The following is a 27,619-nucleotide window of genomic DNA, read 5'->3' as shown; positions in this document are numbered from 1 at the left end:
ACAGACTGCCTGGGTGAGAATGGGTCCGACACCGCCTGTCTGCAGGAGAGGACATGGCAGGGGCCGGGGAGGGCGACAGGGCTGGGGGCCACACAGATGGCAGGGCCAGGTGAGGCTCCCCCGTCCCCTGCCCCATCACATGGGGCCACAGGACCCGTGTGTTCCGGGGTTCCTCTATCCTGGAGGCTGTCGCCCTGCACTCCCCCTGACACAGAGGTCAGACGGTAGCAGAGACAGGCTAGGGAAGGGCCCAAAGCCCAGGCATATAATCTGCAGAGCCTGGTGCAAAATGAAAATGCAGGGCCTGTTTCTCAAAAATCACCTAAGAATTTCAAGATGGCAACAGCAGAGCGCAAATCCAGCGTGAGGCCCTTCATGACCACATGAGGTCTCAGCACTTTTAGTGCAGCCTAATGAAGAGACACCCATGCCCAGGACAGGTCACAGCTCTGACGGCCACCCCAGGTGGCCATCCCAGATGGGCCAGTGGCCGGCATGCACTTTGGGGGACACTCAACTCAAACGCACACGTCATGAAAGAATGGCAGTGATGTTTACAAAAAATTAAGTTTATAAATATTTTCTCCACTGTACAAAGTTTTCCCAGGCCTGCCCACCCCATCACTGTTCACATTTTTCATGTTTTTAAAATCCCAGCTATATTTATTTTTTAAATCATAAAATATACTTTTTCTTTGTTCATATTTAAAACTATTTACAGGGGCGCAGAGAGGCCAGGGGGCCCGGCCGAGGTCAGGAGGAGTCCGTGCAGGGAGAGGGAGGGGGCGGGAAGAGGTGGAAATAGCTCCTGTCCGTGGCGGGCGAGGGGGGGCAGCTGTCCTCCGCCGACAGGTACGGGCTGCGGGGCGTGGGTGGGGGCGGGTAGGGGTCTGAGTCCGAGTTCAGATCCAGATAGTACTTGCTGGCCTTCCAGCGGCTGGCACTGTAGTCGCTGTCGCACACATCCGTACTGCAGGGCGTGGCAGGGGGTGCCGTGCCGCGGACGATGTAGGGCCTGAAGGGGACAGGGAAAGGGGAATGGGACCTCGGTCCGGGGAGACCCACATGCACATCTGAAGAGCACAGGGCCCCGCCCAGCTGCATGGTCTCTCTGAGCCTGAGTATCGCTGCCTCTAAAGTGGGCACACCTGCCCCTGCCCCGTGGGGACCGGCAGCCCCAGGCCAAGGTCGCCTTTCTGGAGGACAAGGCCTCCAGAAACAACCTGGTTAACCATGGACACCTTACTAAACCCCTCTGGCTTCACTTCCTCATTGACAAAATGGGGAGGATGGAACAGTACCCATTTCAGAAGGGGATTATGAGGACTACATGCGATTCTTCACGGCAAGTGCTGGAAACAGTGCCTGACACCAGAAAGTGCTTGACAACCGTTCCCCATTATCATTATGTCACTATGGGAGGCAGCTGGCTTGGAGCAGTCACATCTTGAGTTAAAGCAGCCTGACCCTGGAGATGTCCCCTGACCGCCCCGATGACGACACTACAGGCCAGGCACTGCCTGTACCCTGAAATCCTGTGTTGGGCTGCCTTGTGGCCTAAGGTGGGGACTGGGATCTTAGAATGTGGGGCTCACAGAGGGCGGGAAGGCGGAGCCAGAGCCCAAGGAACAGCGGGGGCACTTGAGGCTGGGAAAAGCAGCAGGAGGGTGAGCTCAGGGGGCCCGAGGGGGAGGGAAAGGGGGTCAGAGGTGGGACCAAGATCAGGACAGAACAAGCAAAGCATGGGAGGACCAAAGACTGAGGGGCCCGGCTGGCTGGTGCGGATGTGACAGCCCTGGGGCCGGCAGCAGACGAGGCTTCTGGGGACAGACTGAGGCCAGGGCACCAGGGAGCCACAGCAGGTCCCAGAACAGGGCCACGGCCCCGCACAGAGAAGCATCTCTCCTGAGGCAGCAGGGCTCCCAGCAGCCACGGAGTCCCAAACGGCCACCAGATGGCAGGTGGTGCGCGTCCTGGTCTCCACTGCTCGGGTAGCTGGGCAATGACGAGGGGCCTTCGCCACTCCCCAGCGTTGCCTCCACCGGGGTGGTCCAGGGGCATGCCGCAGCCCTCAACCCTACAGAGGGAACTGGCCTGGCCTGGGCCCCCTGCCACCTACCCCATCAGGTAGCCCACTTGGGGGTGAGGTGCCCAGTGTTCCCGTGGGTCAAAGGTCAAGAAGCCCACCCTGCCCACTGCAGGCTCTGACTGGCCCCTGGACACTGGTCAGCACACCTGGATCCCACTCCTCACATGCCCCTTCCGCGCCCAGGCTGGTGGGGCATGAGACCCCAGTACAGACAACATGGGGGTGGGAGCTGAGCAGGCCTGTGGGTTTCCAGGCTCAAACAGGCCCTGCAGTGGGTGAGGAGAGAGGACTGTCCCACCAAGGCAGCTCATATGGACTTGGATTTGGTCCTTCTGGGGACCGGGCACTGCGCAGAGGGTCACTGCCAGGGTCCCACAGCTGGATTCAAACACAGTCCATCTTGGGGCCTAAGTCCTTGACCCCGGCAAACTGGCCTCCTGGGATGGGGGCCTGGCTATGCTGCCATAGAAACTGCCTGGTGGCACCATTCAAGGCATGTCTGCATGGGCATGTCCCCACTTACAAAATGCCCCCAAAGCTATTTCAAGAGCCCGCTCAGAATGTGGGACTTGGTTAGTGTTCAGCTTCAACACCCAGGCCAGGGCTCCTGCTTGTGGGAAGGCAGCCCGGTGTGGTCCGAGGGCAGCAGTGAGCCCACGAGCTGGACCTCTCTCCCGGCGTCCTCCAGGCAAGGGGTGGATGTGACAGCCCTGGGGTCCTCCCCTCCCCTGGCGTGCGGAGGCTGGGGCAGGGTTCCTATACCTGCACGGTCTCGCAGTCGTGGGAATGTTTGAAGAGTAGAACATGTCCACGTTGTACAAGGACGGGTCTGTGGCAGGGGACGGCGGCGGGTTCAGGATCTAAGGAGAGCCAGGCGAGGGTTAGGGGCCTGATGGAGCGGTGCATCTCCACCCCCTGCCAGCCTCCCTCCAGGGCAGGGTGCCAACGGCCCAGGCCTGCTTGGCTCTGAGGCCCACACCCCCAGGAACCCCTGGTCTGCAGCCCTGTGGGTCAGGGTTGGCCAGACTCGGAAGGTGGACTGGCAGCAGCAGTCACCCCAAAGGCCACCACGGTGAGAGGTGGAAGCAGCTGCGGTGCCCAGGTGCCCACCCTGCTGACGCCAGCTCAGAGGCGGGAGGTCCCTGGGCACCTGCCCTCCCTCGCAGGCGTCCCCTGGGCCAGCGAGCACCTCCCCAGGTTCCTCTGAGACCTCCCCGCCAGCCCCCCTTTGGACCTTCCCACGCTGTCTCCCCCAACATGGTGCAGTCTGATGCCCACGACACATTCCTGGCTGCCGGCGCTCAGGTGGCCCTGTCCCTGCTGCAACCCTGATGAAGCACAGGGGTCCCCACGTGGGGTGGGGGGGTGCAGGCCCGCGGCCCGCCCTCACAGTACCTCTGAGCAAATCAGGAAAAGGTGCCCCTTTCTCAAGGGACTGTATTGCCCCAAAACTGTGAAAATAAACACAATTTTACTGTGTGAATACACCTTTCAGAGGTGGGCAGCATGTGACTAGCCCCACAAAGGGCCAGAAGGACGTGGGGCCCAGACACCCAGCCAGGTATGCATCTCCCCTGGCAACCAGCCCGCCTCCTCTGGGTCCCCCAGCAGCTGTCCCTGAAGGGGGCACTCCCGCCTTCCCACGGCAGCTGAGAGGGAACAGGGCTGACCCTGCATGCCTAGGACCGAATATCCCCAGGCTGCTGAGGGCAGAGGAAGGGCACTGTGGCTGCCTGGCTGCAGATGCTCCCTGGGGAGGGACTACCCCTCTCTGGGCCTCAGCTGCCCGGTCTCCAAACTGGGACTGGGGAGACCTGCTTCCTGACACCTGGTGAGTCCCCTACAAGAAGCGCCCAGCCCTTCCAGAAGCACCTGGGCCCCTGCTCTTTATTCTGGGGAGGGTCCTCTTCAGTCCAAATAGCCAGCCTGGGGCTTCCTCGGGATGTGACCCCAAAGTTGGATGGCATGATACTGGGGGGAGGGAGTCCAGAGAGGGGAGCAGAAACCAGGCAGGGGAACCCCACACAAAGGGCCCCCAGCTATCTGCATGCCCCAGGCCAAGGGGCCTGTTTTGTCTTCTGCCCACAATTTGACCTGCTTTCTCTTCGCTTCCAATTCCAAAGGCACCAGGAGCCCCTCCTCTGCCCGTGGCCAGTGCCCCCCACCCCTGGGGGCCTGGGGAGGTCAAGGCCAAGGAGTGGCCCCGATGGTCTTCCTGAGACAGCAGTAGGTAGATTTCCAGCAAGTACCGGGGGTGTGGCATGTCGGTGCCCGCTCAGCCATGGGCTGAGCACAGCTGTGCCCTCAGCATGGCCTGATCTTGGCCCTCGGGACACTGCCTCGGCCAGTGGGCTTTTACTGTGCTCAGGAGCTCCTTTCACCTCCACTGGCCAGTTCCTTGGCATTCCAGTGCCTACCGATAACTCGTACGCTGCACCTGCTCTGTGCTCAGGCCTCTCTCCTGGTTGAATCGCCACTAGTAAAGGCCGCCTGACAGCCCTCAGCACAGAAATACAGGCGGGTGCCTCCTGCCTCAGTACATTTAACTACATTCCAGAAGCAGCAAACATTTAAATAAAAAGCATGCAACCTTGAGAACATTTAGAAAGAGAACATGGAAAGAATGGTTTCTTATGATCAGAGCAGGACAGCCTTTCTGAGCTTTCCAAAAAACCAAAAAAAATCCTCAGATGCCCACAGAAGATCGATTAATTTACTGCATAAACAACAAAATATACCATAATCCAAATCAAAAGACTGGGAAAAAAAATATCAACACACATCTTAGGCAATGGGCTAATTTTCTTAGTATGTCTATACGTAAACAGACCTCACAAGTGATTAAGAAAAATACCAACAACCCAATATAAAAAGGACATTAACAAACCCTCCTGAGAAAATAAAACCACAAAGGTTACTGAACATGCAGAAAAGATGTTTAATGTCATATGTAATGAGATAAATACAAATTAAGATTATACCACCAACCATTCTCACCCTAAATTAGAGCTGTGGGCGGTGTTTGAGAGGGACAGGCCTGCTGGTGTGGGGCTTTGCTGGTGGGAAGGTGGACTGTCCCCTCGGGAGGGCCACTGGGCAAGGGAGGTGAAGATGACCAGTGCTCAGCCTCCCGCTGCCGCCCCTCGGGAGGACAAACGAAGCGTAGGGGTCCCATGCAACGCAGCTGGAGTAACAAAATGCCCATGCGACCTGATGCCCCCATACCACCTTACCAAGGCTGCTGTTCAGCCACCAAGAAGAGGGTAGCACTGCCCAAGGAGCAAATTCCAGGGAAAGGCAGGGTAGGGGCGGCAGGTCCCACCATCTGCCGAGGAATGGGGGACCGGGTAGTTACCACGTGTGCAAAATGGGGCCATGATAGCGCCACCTTCGAGAGTGGGTTGAAGTGGCATACGGAGAGGGCTCTCAGCTGGGGACCGTCAGAAAAAAACTAAAAGCAGTTTTTTAGCAAAAAGTGCCAGCGTTTTACCTATTATAAAAAAAAAAAACTCAGAGAGGAGCTATCACTACCTTCAGATGCTATGATTTGGGTTTTTAAAAGTACATGTGAACCACTCTGTATAACACTGCAACATGTGCCATTGTACACGTGTCCAAAAGCCCAGAATGCGCACCACCAGGAGTGAGCCCTGCTTAAAACAGGTGATGTGTCAGGACGTTCACCACTTAGAGCAAACCTGTCACTCTGGTGCAGGATGTTGACAACGGTGGATGCTGTGCATGGGGGTACAGGAGGTACATGGGCAATCTCTGTACCTTCCTCTCAATTTCGCTGTGAACCTAAAATTGCTCACAAGAAAACAGTCTTAAAAACAAAGTTGTAAGTATGTAAAACTGGTGGAATCTGAGTGAGGTCCGAGAACAGCCTATCAGTGTCCTGACTGGGACACTGTACTATTGCCATGGACTACGTATCTGTGTCCCCCAAATCCCTATGTTGAAACCTAATTCCCAGTGTGGTAGTGTCAGGAGGTGAGGCCTCTGGGAGGCCATGTGGCCGTGAGGGTGGGGCCCCACGCAGGGGGTCAGTGCCCTTAGGTGAAAAGCCCTGAGAGCGTTTCCTTGCCTTTCTGCCACGTGTGGAACACAACTGTCTATGAACCAGGAACGGAGCTCTCATCAAACACCAAGGCTGTCGGAGCCTCGATCTCGGACTTCCTGGCCTCCAGGACTGAAACCCCACTTGCGGTGTGAGCGAGCCAGGCTGTGGTACTTTCGTGAGAGCAGCAGAGAACAACACAGCAAGCCATGGTTCTGCAAGAGGTTCCCACCCGGAGATTGATTTAAGGGTGGACAGTGTGAAGGGCGTTGCTTCTTCTAATGGCTCATGAATCTACAATTACCTCAAAGTGAAAAGTAAAAACATGACTCTGCTGGGAAAATGAAGTCCACACTGGCACACTCGCTCGTGTACAGATTACCGTGGAAGGACACACGAGGACTGGCCACAGGACTCGCCACTGGGGGCTCTTGCTCTGGGTGAGGGGGGATCTCTTTTTGCTGAATATTCTGCCATACATTTTGAATTCTGTATCACGAACATATATCCTGATACAAAATAATGCCGTTAATTGAAAAACAGCTGGCTCCACGCAAGTTTCTTTTTGGGTGACGAAATGTTCTAAAATGCTGGTGGTAGTTGCACGACTCTCTGAATATGCTGAAGCCCAGCAAACTGTACACTCGAAGTGGATGAATTAAAGGGTATGGCAATTCTATCTCAATAAAGCTGGTGAGAAAAAGAGCTGGCTGCTCAGTGTTGTCTCACGCTGCCGAAGATGATCCCTCCAGCTCTTAGCAGAGCCTGGGGACCGACGAGCCAGTTTCCTGGGCCTGCTGGTGTCTGCATGGGGGCCCAGGGGCTGTCCTGGAGGAAGCCTGGCCTTCCGCAGCTCCCTGGTGTTCTCAGCTGGAAAAGGGGCTGAGAGTCAGGAAACCGCAGCAGAGGGCAGGGCGACAGGAATGATGGTGGGCATTCTGAACTCCCAGTTGCGGGCTCCTCGCTGCTGCCACCCCTAGACGCCGCCAGGCCCTGGAGCCTGCCGGGGTCTCGGTTCCTATCCTGCACACCCGAGATAGCAACCTCCTCCTCTACATTCTTCCTCCCAGAACCTGCCAGTGCTGTTGGATAAGAAGGGGACAACAGCCCAGACACAAGTGGCCTCCAAAAGGGAAGGAGGCCCAGCCCTGGCGGTGGGGCCCGCTGGAGACGCCTCCGCTGGAGACGCCCAGAGGAAGCGCAAAGGACTTTCTTCACCTTGGGAGAGAACAGTGTTGCAGGAAGTTGGGCGTTTAAGAGTTTAACAGCACAGAATCATGTGAGGTCACACCCCGATGTCTCGTACACACAGAATCACACCTGGGCACCAAGCCCACCCTGTAACCCTTGGGCTGTGCTCTCGGAAGTGGCGGTCCTCCCCAAGCCAGCCCTGGGGAGAGGGTCTGCTTGTGCAGGGCTGGGGCACTGGAGGCTCCAGTGCTTCACGCTCTGCACAGTCATTTGTCTCTCGCATGCGGCCTGGCCGGGGCCAGCCCCTCACCCCATTCGGGCTGCCAGGGAGTATTTAAGCCAGAAGCCACCTGTGAGTGCTTGTCCTTTGGAAAACCAGCTATTTTCTGGGAACCAGAAAGGCCTTGGGTAGAAAACAGGGTACTCCGTATGGGGGCAGAAAGGGGAAGCTGGCACAGACACACATGGGGCACCCTGTCAGCCCCTGCACAGGCAGCTGCAGACAGGGCAGGCCTGCGAGGAACACAGCTGCCACCAAACACTGAGACGCCCAGCAGCAACCCTCGGAGGTGAGGGTACAGGTGAGACCTCCACTCTCGCTATCTGTATGTGGCCTCCAGATTACCCACAATGGACAAGGAGTACCTCTTTCTAAATACAGAAAACGAAAGAGAAAACCCAGGCGTCCAGAGGGAGCAAAGGGGGCGTGCTCACCACTCTCCGTGGTGGGGGAACAGCTCGTGACCCTAGAAGCATTGCCTAGCCAGCCAGTAGTGGCGGGGACCCCTGGCTGGCCAGGCCTCCTCCCGCCCCCACTCACCGGTGGGTGCAGCGTGGCCTTGGTACTGGACGAGCTGCTGGATGAGGCCCCGGTGACGTGGTTCCGGTCGTAGAGGGGCACCGCGCCCCGGCCCCCCATCAGGCTCACAGAGCTCATCATGGACTTGCCACACGAGATGCCTGGTGGGGGAGGGACAAGGTGAGTCAGGGGCCAGGCCGCCCAGGGTCAGGGCACACCCCCTGGGCCCTGCAGCCCAAGAGACCCAGGTGTAGGTGCCTGAGGAGGGCCCCCACCCTGCAGGCCCTCCCCCCCACCAACGTGAGTCTTTTCAGTTAAACGGGAGGGTGGGAAGGAACTCAGTAGGCTCTCAGGGAGCCTGCCTGACAGACAGGGCCCCACTGTCTGGGGGCTGCCACAAGGTGACAGTGCCACCACACTGCACCTCCCAGACCTCTCAAGAAACCCAAGAGAAACCCCACTACCCCAGGGAGAGTCAGGCCACATCTGCACAGACATCAGGGTCCAGTGAGGTGGCTCTGGGCAGGGAGCCAGGACAGGAGAGAGGGACCCAGGGCTAATGGGCACGGGGCAGTCCCCACAGTGGCCCTGGAGCTACCCTCCCTGACCCTCTTTGGACTCAGCACCTACTGACCCCACCTTCTTGGCTACACCGTGACATGGCATGAACAGGTGTGGTTCAGCCTGGAGGAATGGCCCCCAGGCAGCTACACACATGGCCTCCAAGGTGTGGGCTCCTGCTGGACCACATCTCAGAAATTCTAACTGCTCAGCCCCAGGACCACATCCAGGACAAGGCTGCTGCTTGCTATGTCCTGACTCCTTCTGCTCTAGAAAGCCTAGCTGCACCCATTTCCAGGGGACACGAGGATTTGAAGAGGACACAGGACATGCCCCAGGAGAATACGAAAGGACAGATCCCAAGAGTTGTCCCCACACCTCCAAGGCCAAGGGACAGGTCCTGGCTGTGCAGGCCCCTGTGTTGAGGATTCTGATGCCCAGCACAGCTCAGCAGGAAAGCCTGCACGCCAGCATCCCTTAGCGACGTCTGCCACGGGCATGAGGGGGCTGGTGGCAGCACTCCGGGTCCACTCAGCCCTGGTCCCACAGAGACCGCTGAGGGGAGCCCCCACCTCCACCCAGGGCCCCTGCACAGCCCAGGCTCCTCACCTGGAAAGGGCCCGTGCTGGGGGCCGCCTGGGGCTATGAAATTGAGAGGCAAGTGGGGCGTCCCGCTGACGTACTCGTGCGGGAAGGGCCCCCCGGCCGCCGTGTAGCGCTGTCGCACTACACGCTGGCACACGAAGTAGACCCCGCCCACGACAAAGAGAGAGAGGATGATGCCGATGACAGGCCCGATGGTGCTGCTGTGGGCTGGGCTGTCATCAGAGGGCGGCTTGGTGATCTCTGCCGGAGAACAGAGAGGAGAAGGTCACAGGAACAGGCTCTCTGGCCCCAGGGTGGGCGCTGTGTGCTTGGGGGTGGTTCTGCCTGGGCCCATACCCGCTGCCGGAGGGCAGGGGAAGGGGGACCACCGGGGGTGCATGGGCAGCAGGCTGACCCCCACTGCCCCTGCAGCGGGCCTGGAGCACCCTCCTCCTCCTCCTCTGCTGCCACCTGGCTAAACTCTACATACTTCCAGACAGCCCCTCAACGTGACCCCTTGTGCAGCCTCATACCCACCCTTGTCCGGCACTCTCAGGGTGGCTGAAGACAAGTGTACCAGCTTGTCCCATGAGTCATGCCCTTTGTACAGCTGGGCAGCTGACCACCAGGCCACAGGAGTGAAGCAGGTCGGCGGGGCCCAGGGGCTCCAAGTCTGTCTGGCACGGACTCGACCCATGCTTAAAGGCTGGGCTGAGCTGATGGACGTACCCAGGGTTCTGGGTCTTTATCCGCAAGGGCTTGCTGAGCCCCGAATGTCTGCGTGACACAGAGGCCTAGGATCCTGAAAGGCCCTAAGGGAGGGTAATGTGAGGGGCAGAATGCGACAGGATTTGGACTTGGGGGCTCAGCCAAACCCGCAAAGCTAGGAGCAGGCTCAGGGCTACACAGGTGTGCCCAGGGGTCCTTCTGGACATGGCGTGACAGCCAGGTGGGGGCGGCTCCACCATCCAAGCCATGGGGGACAGCAAGGGCTCTACACTCAACTTTGACAAGAGGACATTCCCCTTCCCACCAGGCCGGCCCTGTGATCCAGAGGGCAATCCACTCCGTCTCTCCTGCCAACCAAAGCCCACAGGAGAGGGAGAGAAACTGCTGGCCCCAGTAATAAGACTATGGATAGACACCAGCCCTGACCCCTAGGGCCCAAGCCACGCTGTCAGACTGGGCCCAGCGGCCCCGCCGCTCACTGGAAACGGAACCTGGGGTGCCTGGCCTGGGTGACACGAAGGCACAAAGTGCTGTGAGTCCCTGGGGGCTGCTCCTGCTTCCCCACCCACAAGGCCTCTCTCCTGCAGTCAAAGCTCTCAGCCAGGTCCCTCTGTAGTACATGGCGTGTCCGTGTCCTACTTTCTGGGACTCCAGCTCCCTTCCTGTCTCATCAGAGACAGCCTTTCAACAGCCACTACCTCTAGGAAGCCTCCCCTAACTGCCCTGGCCTCACATCCTCTGGCCCCTGTACCCCTGGCTGCATGGGCCCCACCACTGGACGGTCAGGGAACGTGTGTACATGTGCACATTGCACCTCCTCAGCCGGGCAGCAGGTTGCCAGGGAACACGCCCCACCCCCATCAGGGTAACCTTGCCACCTGACAGATGCTGCTGAATGAGGGCCTAGCAGGCGGAAGCACGGCCCTCTCAGGCGGGCCTCTGCGCCTCAGCCCCGGGTGGAAAGCCCCACGGCTCCCAGGCTTCCCCTCCCCTTCCCAGCTAAGCCTCCCAGCTGCCTCTTCTTCTGGGAAGGCCTCCCTGCCTCCCCCCAAGCCAAGAACTCCTGGTACCCCAGCCTCGCTGGTCCCCACAGATGGCCCCCAGGATGTTTCCTCATCCAGACTCCACACTTTTGGGGTGACCATTCCCCTGCCCCGTGGGAAGACCACTCACCGCACATGAGCTCATCAGAGCCATCGACGCAATCGGGGAAGGAATCACACTGCTGTTTGATGAGGACGCACTGGCCACTGGCGCACCGAAACTGGTTGGGCAGGCAGACGGCTGCAAGGAGGGGCCTTGAGTTCAGAGAGGCCAGAGGGCACCATGCGGATGGCCACCAACCAGTGCTCCTTGCCCTGCCACCTGAGACCCAACAGAGGTTCCAATACAGAAGGGACAAATGGGACCGTTTCTAGAGCAGAGCCGGGCAGTGGTCACACCAATCCAGTCTTCAGCCTCCCCTCCATGGCTGCTGTTCCAGGGCCTACGCATCGCTGGGCTAGGGCAGGCAGGGAGAGACCGCCGCCTCCCCGAGGTACTTGAGGTTCCTTCCACGGGCCAGGCCTCCAGAGCCAGCCAGGAGTAAGCCGGCGCCTCCCCCAAGGCTCTCCCGGGTCACCTGGGAGGGGAGAGCCCACTAGAGGAATGCCCTGGAAGGGGCGGGGTCACAGCAGAGCTCTCAGGGGGAGGACCGGGGAGGAGAGCTCAAGCAGGGAGGCAAAGCAGCCCTTTCCAGGTGGCCGAGGCAGCTCATGGCCCCCCGCAGTTGGGGGGAGAGGCTGGTCCTGCGGCCACGCTGTTGCCTCACCACTCCAGTGAGGACCTGGAAGGAACTGCAGCGGCCCCAGGCTCTGCCGTCACTGGCCCTCCCGGCACGTCCTGCCTCCGCTCCCCACCTGCCTGCCCCCGTGCCCCTCTCTGGGAACTAAAGACAAGGGGACCCTGTCCTCGCAGTGTGGGGGACGATTTCCTGGTAGCCAGGCAGGGGAGGAAGCTTCTGAAACAGGGTGAGCCGAGAGCCCGCACTAGACCTGCTGGAGGGACTGCATCTGACCCCAAGAGGGGCACTCCGAGTGGGAGGGCAGGGGGATGGCTCGGGGGTCCTGCTGCTCTCTGGGACCGGCGCCAACACCGTGTGCCCAGGCCAGGGCCTGCAGCAGGGCTCGGCACAGGGCGCTTGGGCCACGGGTCTGTCGTAACTGCTGCACTCTGCTCCGGGGAGGCCAGCTGCGGGCAGTGCATGGACTAAGGGGCCCGCCTGCGTTCTAGTGCGCCTTTATTCACCAAAACCCACGGTGGCCTGGATTTGGCCCTCAGGCCACAATCTGCCAATCCCTGGTCTATCTCCTCCATCAAATCCTCAAAGGGTCCCCAGTTGGAAGATGTAACTGAGGCTTTATAAAACCATCTGGGGAAATGACCCTCAGGTCCTCCTCTTCCACAAAATGGCTACTCATCATGAACAGGGAGGGTGGGTGGTGACCACACAGCATCTGTGTATCTGAGAATAGCACCGTGCAGCTGCGGGGGCGGGCAGCTAGAGTGACCCTTGGGTAGCTCCGCAGCAGTCATGGGGCTGGGGCGCTAACGATATACGGCAGAAAATAACCGAGCAGGTCGTCTACAAAGGGAAATCTCAGAGGGTGCACAGAGACACGTTTCACTGTCAAGATCCGAAGGAAGACCCTGCCGGTCTGGGGACCGGATGACCACACCGACCTGTTTTGTCACTCCCGACTCAATGAGCTGTTGGAGACCACCCAGGAGTAAGCCCTACCCCCACACTGCTTGGTGGAGGGCAGCACGGCAGTCTGGGGTGGGGAGCAGCCAGAGTCAAGTCACGGAGGCCCAGCTGACCCCTGGACTTGCCTTGGGTTTCCGTGAAACCCTCGACTCAGTGGAGGCCGGCAAGCCAAACTGCTTGGCAGGACAGGACGGGGCCAGACGGCAGAGCTGTTCTCAGCGGACCTAAAACTAACCCATCCCCTCCCAGGACGAGGAAGGCCCGGCAGTACCGCCTGGGCAAAGGCTTCACGGGGATCTTACTCGCCGCCCCGGGAGGGCGAGGCTCGGGGGACTGCGGCTCTCCAGGACGGACGCGGAGGGGGCGTGGCCTGGCGGGGCGGGGCCTGGGCGGGGCCTGCTCACCGTCGCAGTCGGCCTCGTCCGAGCGGTCCTGGCAGTCCGCCTCGCCGTCGCAGCGCAGGCGCAGGTCCACGCACTGGCCCCGGGCACAGGGGAACTGGGCGGCCGAGCACACCGGGCAGCCCTCCTCGTCGCTCTGGTCGTCACACTCGGGGAAGCCGTCGCAGCGCCAGGCCCCAGGGATGCAGTCAATCTCCCCAGTGGCGCACGCAAACTGGTCGGGGGAGCACGTGGGAGGCTCTGCGGAAGGGCAGAAAGGGCAGAAACGCCATCACACGCCGCCCTGCCTGGCGACGCGAAAACCAGGCGATGTGCTCCTGGGTGTCACGGCAGGGGACACGCTGCACCGGCGAGTGTTGTACCCACACCGTTTCCAGACCGTGTCCTGTCCGCCGTCCCCCCTCCTGCCCCAAGGTGACGTGATGGCGGGGTTAATAAATGCTTGCTGAGCGGAGATACAATCTTTGCTGTTTTGCTTACTGTGGAGGCGAAAGGGGGCCCTTGGAAACCTGGGCTTGCAGCAGAAGGCTCCGCACCAACCGGAGCAGAAGGCACTTTGGGCTGGGAGGCTGGGCAACGGCGTTTCTCTGGGCCCTGGACCTCCTCACAAGCACCCTGAGGGCCCTGGGCCAGGTCTCTTGGATCCTGGCCGCCCCGCTGGCTGGACACCCTGCCTCTACCTGCCTCTGGGGCCCCCTCTGCCAATCTGGTGCCGAGTCTGCGCGCGTGTCAGCTTGTTCACCGGAGCGTCCGCTGCACCGCTGCTGGGAGTTGGGAGGGTCAGAAAGCAGGTGGTCAGCACCCACGCCTGTTACATTCTGGGGGTACATGGAGCCGTGGGCTGGGACTCTGTGGGCGGGCAGTGTGCCCACAGGAACCTTGCTGAGGAGTGTGCCAAGGGCAGGAGGGTAGAGACAGCATGCGGAGGTCCAGGTGGGGGAGGGAAGGCTCCCGGAGGAGGGAGTTTCATGAGGGGAGGAGCTGGGAGGGTGCATGACTGGAGGATCTGGAGCCACCTTGTGCCAGGCGACTACAGTGACCACAACACCCCCGGGCCCAGCTTCCTCAGCACAGCACCCTAGCGTGGGCCAGACGCCCCACAGCGCTCAGTGAATGGCACTGTTCTGGGGGCCTGGGGAGTGGGGCCGGGGTGGGGGTTGGACAGGCTCCCCTCATCAGCTGTGCAGCCTGACAAACCACCCCCCCAGCCACCCAGATACTCTGGTCCCTAAAACAGAAGCAGCAGCCCTCTGTCACGGCTCCTCGTGGGGAGTAAGAGAGAGAGCAGGGTGTGTGTGCATGTGTGTGGCTACAGGTGGCCTGGGAAGGGTTCAGTGGCACTGAAGCCATGCGGGCTGCACCTCGCGCCATCTGGCTCCTGCCATTCATGAGGCACAAGGGTCCGCATTGCCTGGGCACTTCGGTGAGCCCTCACCCTGTGACTCCCTAGAGAAGCAGCCAGGGAGGACTGAAGATGGGTACACAGTGAGCACACACTTCTTGCATTACGAGGAAAGGGCCTGGTATCCTCCAGTCTGGAGGCTCAGGGCCCGGGGCAGGTGCTGAGAGAGGGGCCTGTCCCCCATGGGAGTCCAAGTGAGAGCTGAGAGCTCTGAGCAGACCCCGCCTCACTAGGGTGGCTTAGACAGCTGTGGGAGCCGCACGGCCACTCAGGACGCAGAGGCGCATGAGCTCTGGTGCTGAAGCTTGGGGAAAACAAGAGGCTTAGGGGGGCCAAGGGAGCCCCCACCAGAGCGCAGACACGAAACAGCCCCTCTGCTCTCAGCCAGGCTTTCTGGAGTCACAGTGTGAGGTCGGCAAGCAGAAAGCCCTGGACAGGCCCTGCAGCCCTGCTCGCTGGGCTCCCAGCAATGGCCGATCTCTCCAGGGAGCAGACAAGCTGTGAGAGCAGGCCTCTGTACTGGCGAGCATGTGCTGAACACCTGCTGTGTGTAGGGCACGGTGTGGGTGTCATGGGCGTAAGAACAAGAAGAAAGGCACAGGATAAAGACCTGCCCCAGGAGCTCAGAGGAGAAGCAGAGATGAGAGGGTCTCAGGTAGAGAGGCAGCCCTGGGAATTGGGCCTCACTGTGGTACAATAACACCTGTCACTTTTTATTACTACTGCCATCCCCATGACTAACAGTAGCTGCATCCCTGTGTGCCATGTGTCAGGGACCATGCAGAGCACTCTGTTACTTAATGCCCATTAAATGCTCAGGGATGTGCTCTCAACCTCTCTTTTTCACAGAAAGTGGAGGCTCAGAGAAGGCAAGTGACTAGCCTGGAGTCACTCAGCTGGGATTTGAACCAGGCCTTCCGACTCTACTCACAAAGTTGACTACTGCCCACTCAGCTTCAGACCTTCAGAGGAAGAGGGCCAAAGGTAGGGGGAGGGGAAAAGACAGAACTACAGAAAGAAACAGACAAACCCACTATTGAAGTTGAAAACTTCAACACCCTCATTAGTAACAGAGCTCAAGCAGACAGTCAAGAAGGATACAGAGGACCTGAACAGCAATGCAATTAGCTGGGTCTAATTAACATTTGTAGAACACTCCACACATTAACAGTGGGATACACACTCTTCTCAGGCTCACGCAGAACATTCACCATGAGAGACCACATGCTAGGTCATAATAGACACCTAAACCAAGTTAAAAAGATGGAAATCACACAAAGTATGCTCTTGGACAACAGTAGAATTAAAAATTAAACTAGAATCAGTAACAGAAAGATGGCTGGAATATTCCCAATTACTTGCAAATTAAACAGCACACTTCTAAATAATTCAGGGGACAAAGATATCCTCTCGGGAGAAATTTAAAAATATTTTAACTAATCAAAGAAAATACAACTTATCAAAATTTGGGGGATGCAGCAAAAGCAGTGCTTAGAGGGACATTCATAACCCTTAATGCACCAATTAGAAAAGAAAGGAGGGTAAATGAAGAGACAATTGGCCCTGGAAACTGGATGCCACAAAGACTCTGATTTTAGGTGTTAGGCAACAATTTGGCAGGCAGAGAATCAGGTCCCTGTCCAGCATCCCAAGAGAAAGCACTGAGGTCACACCTACCACCACAGGTCAGTAGGTTCTGCAGGAGCACGAGGTGGACTGGGCATGAGCACCGTGGCGTCCCATCACCCTTGGCAATGCAGATATGGGAGCAGCCGCCGTTGTCTTGGGCACACGGGTGAGCTGCTGTAGAGACAAAGAGGGAGGGGGTTGGGCTGTACCTCCCACCTCAGTGCTGTAGCCAGAAGATGCTGGGAACGAGGGCCAGGCAAGAACTCACAGGAACTGGCACTCCTGTAGGCCAGGTCCCTGCAGATCCTCCCACGTAATTCCCAGGGCAGCCTATGAAATCTGTTTCCACTGACACTGCGCTTTACAGATGAGAACAGGGGCTGAAATCACTTACAGAACCTGCCCACTGCACCCCAGTCCGTGGGCAACAGCTCTCACTCCCCACAGCCATCACTCTACCCTGTCCACCTGTCCCTCATGGTGTGGTGGCATGCCCAGATGATATGTCCACATCCTGATGCCCAGAATCTGCAAGTGTGACCTTATTTGAAAAAAGGGTCTTTGCAGATACAATCCAATTAAGGATCTGGAGAATAGGTCAGCCTGGATTTTCAGGGTGGGCCCTAAATCTGGTGACAAGTGTCCTTATGAGAGACTATGGAAGAGGTGAAGACAGACACAGAGGAGGAGGCCATGTGATGGCAGAGGCAGCAGCGTGGGACACAAGAAGCCCTGCCACCACCAGAAACCAGAAGAGGTAGGGACCCCCAGCCCACCCGAGCCTCCAGAGCCAGTGCAGCCCTGCAGCACCTTGTTGGGCTTCTGGCCCCCAGAGCTGTGGCGGGATAGTTCTGCAGCTTTAGTCTTCCGGTCTGTGGTGGTTTGTTAAAACAGCAGGGCACTGAGTCCCTAGGAATGAAATGCGTCCAACACCTGAACAACGGGAAGGCCCGGGAGGAGGCTGATCACCTTGAGTGACAGGAAATGACAGAAAGCTCCCTCTGCATCCCCAGAGCCAAAGAAAAATCACAGTGTCCCTCCTCAACCTGGAGGAGCAGGTGTTTTTAAAGTGACAGAAGCCATGGTTTAGAGCAGAAGTCAGCATACTGTGTAAACAAGAAAGAAAATAGTTTTGGCTTTCCATGCCAGATCTTCTGTCACAATTCCTCAAGTCTGCAAGCTGTAAGCAAAGGCAGCCCCGGATGGCACACAAACCAACAGGTGTGGCTGTGCTCCAATAAAACTTCATTTACAAAATCAGGTGACATCTGGGTGTGTCACTCCTGAATGTTGCCTCTGTTTTGCAGTTTAGGTGTGGGATCTTGTGGGGAAACTGGCTGGGGGACCCCATCCCAAATCAACTCGGGAGAGCTCACTCAAGGATTCCCTGCCCTCCCCCAGACCCAGGAGCTTCTCCATGTCACCCTAGACATTGCACATTAGCACCAATGGGGGTGTCCCTCATGTCAACCATCCCTGTGCATTAAAGGCTGCCTGGCCCTCCCAGGCTCTCAGGTCCAAGGAGCTGCTGGCCAGCGTGCTTTCTGCTGCCATCGGGGGGTCTAGACATTCACGAGCTCAGCGTTTGCTGCTCTGACCACCTGCCAGCCTTCTGAAGGCCGGGACACCCAATACCCAGAGATTTTGCTGAGGACAGTGTAAGGGGCCAGGTAAGTACGTGCATTCTAACCCAGATCCACGGGGTGCCTCAGCTGCCCAGAAGCTGGGGAGTGTTACCAGGCCCAGGCCAAGGCCCCACAGGGACAGAAACTGGCCACCCGGCTGTCAGTACATAAGTGACCAATTTGCTGGGTCTGATGTCACACCCTGACTCACAGCAGTGAGCCCATCGGCCTCATTCAGACCCAACTGCTTGTACTTACAAAACAACTCTATAGAACTAGGTTGCCAACTGGCCTGCCCCACTGAAGGGAAGCAGCTGCAAAGCCCTGTCGCTGCAACACGGGGTCTGGCCTCAAGGGCAGGTCCCGGCGTGTTTACAGCCAGCCAGAGGGGCGAGTTCACACTGTTTGTGAGCTCCACTTTGCTCAGCTGTACAGTAAAATTACTGTGAAATAACATACCGAATAATGTACTGAGCACAGGGCCTGGGATGCAGGACACTCAAAACATGGCGTGGCTGAGAGGGAGGCCAGGGGCAAAGACTTACCCACTAAGAGTGATGCTGGAGCGGAGTGAGACCCGAAGGACTAGCAGGAGCCACTCGGACGCAGAAGGAAAGGAAAGGAACGGGGGTGAGAGAGGGGGGCCCCGGGGAGTGGGGACACGGCTGGGGGGAGGGCGAGGGGCCGGCACGGGGCTGCAGAGTGGGTGGAAGCAGGCGGCCTGAAGGTGGCCAGACCTGGGGCCATGACAGGACGGGCAGGGATGGCCCAGCTCACTGCGCTGTCCCTGCACCAAGCATCACACACACACACACACACACATGACCCTAAAACACACAAGGAGCCGTTTGTGGAGGAGCAAGGCCCCAGGGGTAGAGGCCCCTCTTGCCCAAGCCCTTGGGCACAGCCAGGCAGTTGTAGGCAGAATCTTTAAACGCCCCCCCAATTTCCCACCCTGATCCCAGCACAGTGGGTGTGATGAGCTAATGTGCCCCCGTTTTGCTACTTCACACAGCAAAAAAGATTCTGTAGGTGCAATGAAGGCTACTAATAGCTGATTTGGAGTTAATCAAAAAGATACAGATCTAAAGGTGGGTTGGACTTAGTTATGGGGCCCTTGAAAAGCAGGGCAGGTTCTCCAGTGGTGGGAGAGGAAGACGGTGGGAAGACCAGGGTCTCTCGCTGAGATGGAGCGGGCACTGGCTGCAGCAGGGCCTCTAGGAGTGGCAGGCGGTGCAGCCAACAGCCAGAGAAACAGGGCCTCTGCCTCCCAGCCCTCAAACCAGCCCAATCTCCTCCTTTATCCAAGAGGCCACTTCAGGGGTCACCATGCTCTGGGCAGATGCCCACCCTCCCCTTTGGCCCCCCACGTACAGAACTCCTCTGGGCTGATGCCCTCCACAGCGTGGATGCCAGTCAGGTGGGCGACGCGGCCCTGGACACGCGTCCGCTTATCCCCAGAGGTCTTCTCCACGCGCTCAATCATCTGCTGCTGGCGGTCAACCCAGTAGAGGTGCTTGCCCAGCACAGTCAGGCCCACAGGCTGCACAATGTTGGCATCCTCCAGGGTCAGGCGGTTGGCCCCTGCAAGCGGACGAGCACCCCCTAGTGGCAGTGGCCCTCAGCAGCTCAGCCCATGCTGGGCTTGGGAGAACAGAGGGCTGCCAGGCAGCGGGGAGGGGGATTTCGTGCTCCGGCCAGGGCTGGGAGCCGGGGCACATTCCCTGGAGTCAGGCAGACCTGAGACCAGTCCTCAGACAGCCCTGCGCCCGCCTGGGCTGTCTCCCGTGGACCCCGCTGCTGGCACCCCTGCACACACAGCACCTTCCCCTCCCCTATCCCATCCCATTTTCTGGAGGAAAAACCCCTCTGAGCATCGCTGCTCACTCTTTTCCAGTCCAGGGAAGCACAGCCTGGTCACCCTCTCTGAGCCGCACCTTCTGCCCCTACCACGTGGGGACCTCATCCTTTCAGGTGGGGGTATATGTGAGGTACGAAAGCCCAGCACACTGCCCGCTCAAGGGAGCTCACTGACAAACCACCATTACCGATGCCTGAGGTCAGGCCTGCGGGCTGCCGAGGGACCCGCTCTCCAGGGAGGCCCTGGGTGCGTACCTGACAGGTCGCAGCTTTCAATGCGCTTCAGGTCTGCATCCACCCAGAAGAGCTTGCCCAGCACGTTGTCCACCACGAGGGCCACGGGGCGGATGAGGCCCGTGGTGAAGAGAACCTCCCGCTCGGTGCCATCCAGGGCTGCGCGCTCGATCTTGGCCGCTCGGTCCTGCATGTTGGTGAAGTACAGGTACCTGCGGGAAGGAGCAGGTGAAGGCCGGGCTCTGCACCCTGTGCCTCGGCCAGGGTTGAGCTTGCCAAGCACCAAAGAGACCAGCCCTGACCCTCGGGGCATCCAGTGAGCTGTGGAAAGTTACTGGTCACATGGCCCCGGCCCTCAGGGCAAGCCCCCAAGGCTGAAAGGTCACATCCATACTGGCTTGAATGGTGTCCCCCAAGAATTCGTGTCTACCTATAACGTCAGAATGTGACAGCATTTGGAAACAGGGTATTTGCAAATGAAATTAAGTATCAAGACGAGGCCATACCGGTCAAAGAACGCCTGGAGGACCCAGAAGCAGGGTGTGGACACTCTGGCCCCCACCTGGTATGACAGCACCCCTGCTCCCCAAACCTTCAGCACTCAGCTTCACTGCTGGGCTTCATGCCATCCAGCTTCAGGCTGCCCACCCGCCCTGGTTATTCCCTTTGGGACCCTCCAAGTCTGTCATCATGTCCCAGGTGCCCTCCCACCCATCCAAGAACCTGAGGGTGGACAGTGGGAGTGTCCAGGACCTTCATGGAAGGAAGATGCTCCCAAGAGTTGAGGGTGTACACAGTAAGGTAGTGAGCTCCCCATGGTGAAATATATGCGACTGAACAACCAGCCACCACTTGGGATGCTACAGAAATTTTTGCATAGGGGTCAAGTCTGATGGAGATGCTACCAAACCTGCCAATTAGAATTTACATCCTTCCTGTGTCTCTGAGCAGCCCCCCACCCCCAGCCCTCGCTTTCTGCTAAGGCCGTCCCTCAGTCTCCGCTTCTCGCTGCCGTGAATGAGTGGGTGTGCTCCCATGAGCTGCTCTGGTGGGACCGCGCACAGCTCCTGATCACTGGAATGGCCGGGGCAGAAAATCCCTCCCAGCCTGGGAGTTTTTCATCCAAGGGATACCCCACACCGAGGTGCCCGCCCACCCCTTTGGCCTCGCACCCTCGCTCTGCGTTGATAACGATGGCCCTGGGCTTGTCGCGGTCCCCACGGAGCACCACGCCCATAGCCTCCCCATTTAGCCGGTGGACATTGATGGTGTTGGTGGCCTCGCACGTCCAGAACAGTGTCCGGCTGTAGATGTCGATGCTGAGATCGTGGGGCTGTCGGTCGGGGTTCTGGCTTTGGCTTGGAGAGGTCAGAACGAAGGGCTGTAAGACAGTATGAGGCGAGCTGGCTCAGACGCTGCAGGGAGCACAGAGGCCTCGGTGCCTGACTCCAGACCGAAACCCAAAGTTCTGACCCCGCCTGGGAGCCTTTCCAGACAGATCAGCTCCCATCCACATGCCCACGTGAGAGCAAAGTGGTGATTCTTCCTGTCGCCTCTCCAGGCCTCCTCCACCAGCTCAACCCCAGCCCAGCCCAGCCACTCAGCCTGGCAGCACCCATGCTCTCCTGGCCCTGCTCCTGCTGCACAGAGGGACCACCTGGTAGCTGGATGGTCAAACCAGGACGAGATGTCCCCTTCTTGAGACATCTCTCTTCTTGCTTTCTTGGACTCGTGCTTTCGGGTTAAGACCCTCAAATCTTGACTTTTAAATTTAGGGTGCCAAGACAACAGGTGTACAGAACGGAGGTCTGCCTGAGACCCTCTTCCCTGAGAGAAAGGGATCGGGGGTACAAGGCCAGGTGAGGGTGCGTGGATCCCAAGTGCATCCTGGGAATGGACGGGCTGGTCACACCTCTCCGCCCAGGCTCCCCCTTCTCTGCTGCAGGTCTCCACCCCAGGAAGATTCTACCAAGAGCTTTGCCTGACCCCGTGCCATCCACTGCTTTCAGGGCCACTGAAAGAAAATTCCTTCAGAGGGACCTCGTCTCATGAGCTGAGGAAAAGGGAGGGGGAGCCCGGAGCCACCCTCAGCCCTCATATGGCAGAGGCTGGATGCCCGGGTGCATCCGGCCTCCTCAGGCTACTCCAAGATGGCGTTCAGGTTCTTGGGTGACTTGATCTGGGGCAAAGGGGGTCAGTCACCTGGAGCTCCTGGGCTACTGGCAACTGTTTGATGAAAAGTTCCGTCCTCTGAGAAGGGCACCATTAAGATGACGCTCTAGGACGGGTCGCTGCAGACCCTCTTAATCTACCTCTTTTCAGCAGTCAATAAAACAAGAAGTCTCCTGGTGGACAGGAAGACCCCTTCCCTAGGCCCAGCCTTTTAGGCCCAGCTGGAAAGGAATCCCCCCCACCCCCACCCCCCCACACCAGCCTGGGGACCGACCTGTCCTGCTGAGCACCTGGAAGTGTGTGACTCACATCTGAACACAAAGCACTGCTTAGAGGGTCAGGTGTTACTGTAGATAACCACGTCCCCAGGAGTTGTGGGCCCTGGGAGCCAAGTGCCAACTCCAACCGGGCACACTTCTTTCCCCAAAGCCATGAAACTCTCTGGCTAAAGACCACAGCTTCATGCAGATGATGGGCTGGGAATGTAGCACGATTCCAGCCAGCCCTGGTCGGACCCATGCTCCCCAGGGAGGTTCCCTGGTGGGAGCCAGGCTTAAAGCCAGACTCTGGGACCCCAGTCATCAGAACACGCAGCTTGATATGAACGACACACTGCCCACACCTCTCTCCACAGGCAGACACACACAAGGAGACAAACTCTAGCGACTGGCCAGTTTATAAAACCAGATCTCCAATTTTAAATAAGGAACAATACTTACACATAACGCAAAATTTCTTAGGAGAATCCTGTCCTGCACCATGATCGACACCCCCTCTCTACACCAGGAGGCAGTGCACCTGGCCAAGTGGGAACGTCTGCAGCAGCCCAGGGTGGGCGCTAACCACATGTCCACTGGCGGATGGATGGAGGAGCCCAATGTGGTCCACTCACATGATGGAATATTCTGCCTTCAAAGGGAAGAAATTTCTGACTCCTGCTATGACATGGGTGAACCTTGAGGGCATTATGCTGAGTGAAGTGAGCCAGAGAGACACTGTGTGGCTCTGCACAGAGGAAGCACTTAGTGTGGTCAGACTCACAGAGGCAGAAGGTAGGACGGGGGGCGCTAGGGGCCAGGGAGTTAGTGATTCATGGGGACAGGGTTTCAGTTTGGGACGGTGGAGAGCTCTGGGGAGGGGGGTGGGGCAGGCAGCACCACGACGTGAATGCGCCTGATGCCGCTGAGCTGTGCACTTGAACACGGAGCAGATGCAAATGTTATACTGTGTATATCTACCACATAAACAAGTCTAAGAAGTAGAAAAAACAACTTAGCCAAGTAGATAATAATTTGGAACACTGCCTTGGGGGCCAAGGGATGCCCTGATGAGGACCCAAAGCCACAGAGGGTGGAGCTGAGCCAGAGATGTGGGGAAAGGCCCATGTTTTCCAAATTAAGCGGAGACCCAGGAGCTGCCCATAACGGGCTTTCCCTTCAGAGTTGCCCACCACCACCTGAGTTCGCCCCTCATCATGAAAGAATGCCTCTCAGATGAGATTTTAAGGCAATTTGCGTCCACTAACTCTCACAGCAGGGAAGCCACAGTCCATCAATTAACACTTCCCAGTCTCCAAAGGACTCAAAGTGACTGTCAGCTGCAGGGAGGGGGTGGGAGGAGCCCACTCCCACTCCCATCAGGCTCGGCTCCCACTGGGACATTACCACAGCTGCCCAACCTCCTGGGCTTTACCACCAACCAGGGCCACAGGGCTCAAAGGACAACTCCCTAACTTCACATCGCTGCCGCTGAAGCGCTTTGTCCAAGCAATGCCCAGCCCCCACAGACAGCATGGCGTCCAGTTCGGGACAGACACCGGTCATCTGAAAATCTCCCCTGAGCATTTTCTCTGCATCATTGTCATAATGGGATCAAGATTTCATCAGAGCAACAGAAGCCCGTCTGCTGACCACTCGATGGAGAAAGAGACCATTGGTCCTGCAGCTTTTGTCAAAGGAGTCTTGGGAAAGCGGGACGAGGAGCCAGGCAGGTCTGAATTCCACAGCACCGGAAAGCCAGTCACAGCCGCCTGCCGCACGGAGACAGGGAGGCCCGAGGCTGCCGGACAGCCTTCCTGCCATAGGGCCACGAAACCTAGCAGGAAGGCAGTCAGTTCTGCTGGGACGTGTGTTTTGAAAACGCGACTCTGTTCCCATACAGTGATGTTATTGGGGGCAGTTTCACATTTGCTGATGCGCAATTTCATGCTTGAGAGACACTAGGTGAGTCCAGGGCACTGAGGGCAGCAGCCGGGCACACACATGCACAGGCACACACCCCACCACCACAGTCTGCCCCACCTGCGCCGTAAGCCATGTCCACCTACACCAGGGTTACAGCTTCCATCCCACTGCAGATGCTTCTCCTAACACTGTTTCACAAAAACCAGCTGCAACCTCCTGACACCCATGTCCTCAGCCAACTTTAGGTCTTTCCAAAGTAAAGCAGCACAGGACTTATGTATTTAAGTCACCGTAGGATTTCTGCATTGAACCATTTAACATGTGCAAAAAGGAGCTCCTGTATTTATGAGGTTCCTATCTTTTTTTGAGTGTCACTGACGGAGTTCTGAGAGTTGTGCACCCAGCACTGTCTTCCCCATAAGCCTTGTGGTTTTTACAGTGCAGTTTTGCAAAGCACGGTGAGTTTTAAGAACGCATATGGCATTGCAGAACAGGCTACACAATTCCTATGAAATACAAATAAATCCAGACATGAGGGAATGAAAAATCCCATGAGGTTTGTCCCCTGCCCCCGCTCCCCTACTAAACAGTCACAAAACCCAGTGTCTACATCTAACCGCAGTCTAAGGGTTCCCACTGCTCAGGGTTCCAGCCTGCAGTGATGTGACAGGAGCCCACAGCAACCCCACTGCCGCCCCAGGGCACCTGCCTGGGTGCCGTCGTCCTTGGCTCGCTTGATGTTCTGGCGCCCGTCCACCCAGTAGATGAACTTGTCCAGTGGGTCATAGTCGATGGCCTTGACATTCCTGAGCCCGTGCAGAGGCAGGATGAGGTCTGGGCTGTGCTGGTCATCGGGGATCATCCGGCTGATGGCACATTTCTGGCTGAACAGCAGGAAGGCGGGGGGCACTAGAGGGAGGCAAGCAGATGAGGGGGCTGCACGTCAGCGTCTGGAGCCGAGCGGGGAGTCGGCAGGCTTGGATGGCGCTCCAGGTCGTGGTAAAGGGGAGATTTGTGCTCTCCCCTACTGGATGTATGTGGGAAAAAGGCTGGAAGGACAAAAAGCTCTTTCTCAGGGGAGGACTATGGGGAACTCTCCTCTCCATGTTACACGGGTCTTTGTTGTTTCACTACTTTGTGAGTGTGTGTGTTACTTTTGAAATGGATATCAACTTACTTTTAAATTATCAAGACTCATAACGGAAGGCAGGCAACAGTGGGTACACATCCAACAACCCCCCAAACACACACACAAGTACTGCCGGGCTGACTGTCATCTGCTGTCCACCCGTACACGCTCATGTGAGCTGCTGAGAACCACAGGAAGCAAACAGTGACGGGGACTTTCTGCAGGGGTGTCAGTGAGCAGGGCCGCTGGGGCACAGAACGCATCACTCAGAATGTGCAGGCCACTTTACAGTCACCATCAGAGGTATTACAATTGGGCGGTGTTCGAATCCAAGCCACGGCCCCAGGCCTGCCAGCCACAGGAGCAGGGCCTGAGTCCCAGACGCCCCCTCGGGATGGCGGTCACCCATGCCTCTGCTTGGCCCTTCAAGGTGATGGCTCCTAGGACCCAAGGCAGCCCAGGAGTAGGGAGTCCCAGGCTGTGGCCCCAGGCCTGTTGCCCGGCAGCACGGGCCTCAATAAAGCCCTCTGTAGCCTTAGGTTGCACATCTATACAACTGTGCCCAGGAAGACCAGCCCTCCAAGTGCCCAGGGCCATGTGAGGCATTTGGACAAACAGCCTCACAAACTACCAGAGGGTTATCACCAGCTCTCTGCTGATGTCTCAGGAGAAAAGCCTGCCAACAAGAGGTAGGATTCTTCCTGGGGCCAGTGGGAGAAAGCCACCCTCAGGCTCTCTGAAGCCCCCCTTCCTTATCATCAAAATGAGAACCTTTAGAAAAGGCCTACCTAGTACAGAGACTGTGAGGATTCCACGAGTGTATGTGAGGCCAAGTGACAAAGGGTCAAGAGCAGGGGCCCTGAAGCCAGCCTGTCTGGACTCAAACCTTATCGGCTGTGTGACCTTGGGTGGGTTACTACACATCTCTGTGCCTCAAGTTCCTCGTGTGTGAAATGGGGACAGTGATGCTCCCAGCCCTGTAAACTTGAGGATTAAATGCCATAAAAAGCGCTCGGGACAACGCCTGCTCTGTGAGTGGGTGCTCTCCCCCAGTGACTGGTCTTCACACCCAGACATCCTTCTGGGGAACGTGCCAGCTGAGCACTTAGCCCATCTCCTCATGTCTTGATGAAGCAATAGGTCCTCCACCCAGGCTGCGCCTCCCAGGAATGTGCAGCTTGTGCAGCGCACAACCTGCCCAACATCCACGTGTACCAAATACCCCGACAAGAAGCTCCTTTCCACCTCAGCCTCCAGAGCTGGCCTGGTGTAATGTCGGGGTGGGGTGCAGGAGGAAAGTTAGACACGTACGGCTGCAGTTGCGGCTGCTGGGGTCCAGGGTATAGTGTGAGGCACAGCTGCAGCGGTGGCCACCAGGGATGGCGAGGCACAGCTGCCCACACTGCCCATTGCTGTGCATGCAATCGTTGAGGCCATCCTGGCGGGAGGAGTGGAACACCAGGATGTCCATGACGAAGTCCAGGTGGCCCTGAATGAGGGTGCGGTTCCGGCCACTGGTCTTGTCCGCCCTCTCAATGCTGTGCAGGTTCCAGTCCGTCCAATAGATGTAGTCACTGTACTGTGTTAGGCCGAAAGGGTGCGGGAGGTCATCAGCAATCACAGTCCGCTCCTGACCTACATGGAGACACATATTGTCAGCAATGCACGGCCAGGCCACAGCATAGGACGCCATCAGGCAAACCAGGTCAGAGCCACCTGGCAACCTCAGGGTCGTTAAATTGAGCAAAAGAAGCTAGACACTAGAGAACACACACTGTATGGTAACACTAATAGAAAGTTCTAGAATAGCAAAACTGGAAGTCAGGGCAGCAGCCACCCCTTTATGCCAGCAGTGGAGGACTTGTGAAATAAACCATGGGGTAGCCATTCGATGGTGTAGCCATGCACCGAGCATACTTATGTGTACCTACCATGCACCATGGGGTAAAAAGCAGGGCATGGGGGCTGAGCTTAGGGGAGGGGGAGTGTGCAGGGCCTCAGGGACACTCAGCATGTTATGTCCCTCGACCTGGACACAGTTCTCCACATCCTCACTTGTCAAACTGGGTGTGTTGTACAAACACTCCTCCAGGTAAGTTCTATTTCACAGTAAAAATGGTGCCAACAGAAACACATTAATGACATGAGAACATGCTCGTCATAGAATAAGAGGAAACAGAATGAAAACTACACATGGCATGATCTGGAATCATGTTTTAAAAAC

General features: G+C 57.8%; 1 protein-coding gene across 1 annotated transcript in view; it reads right to left on the bottom strand.

Moving 5' to 3' along the window:
• Positions 1 to 553: 553 nt before the first annotated feature.
• Positions 554 to 27,619, bottom strand: part of LRP5 (LDL receptor related protein 5) — a 104,219-nt gene continuing 77,153 nt past the window's right edge. Inside the window, exons 12-23 of the mRNA XM_036875759.2 lie at positions 26,707 to 27,030; positions 24,976 to 25,175; positions 21,084 to 21,292; positions 19,933 to 20,123; positions 19,192 to 19,401; positions 16,241 to 16,366; positions 13,165 to 13,401; positions 11,188 to 11,298; positions 9,310 to 9,546; positions 8,161 to 8,300; positions 2,852 to 2,949; positions 554 to 1,015 (exon numbers count right to left, since the gene is read on the bottom strand). Coding sequence (XP_036731654.2) covers positions 754 to 1,015; positions 2,852 to 2,949; positions 8,161 to 8,300; positions 9,310 to 9,546; positions 11,188 to 11,298; positions 13,165 to 13,401; positions 16,241 to 16,366; positions 19,192 to 19,401; positions 19,933 to 20,123; positions 21,084 to 21,292; positions 24,976 to 25,175; positions 26,707 to 27,030 — 2,345 coding nt within the window. The 3' untranslated portion in view covers positions 554 to 753. The remainder of the gene's footprint in view (positions 1,016 to 2,851; positions 2,950 to 8,160; positions 8,301 to 9,309; positions 9,547 to 11,187; positions 11,299 to 13,164; positions 13,402 to 16,240; positions 16,367 to 19,191; positions 19,402 to 19,932; positions 20,124 to 21,083; positions 21,293 to 24,975; positions 25,176 to 26,706; positions 27,031 to 27,619) is intronic.

This window comes from Manis pentadactyla, chromosome 9 (genome assembly GCF_030020395.1).
Source record: "Manis pentadactyla isolate mManPen7 chromosome 9, mManPen7.hap1, whole genome shotgun sequence".
NCBI lineage: Eukaryota > Metazoa > Chordata > Mammalia > Pholidota > Manidae > Manis > Manis pentadactyla.
This window is presented reverse-complemented; position numbering and strand designations above follow the sequence as displayed.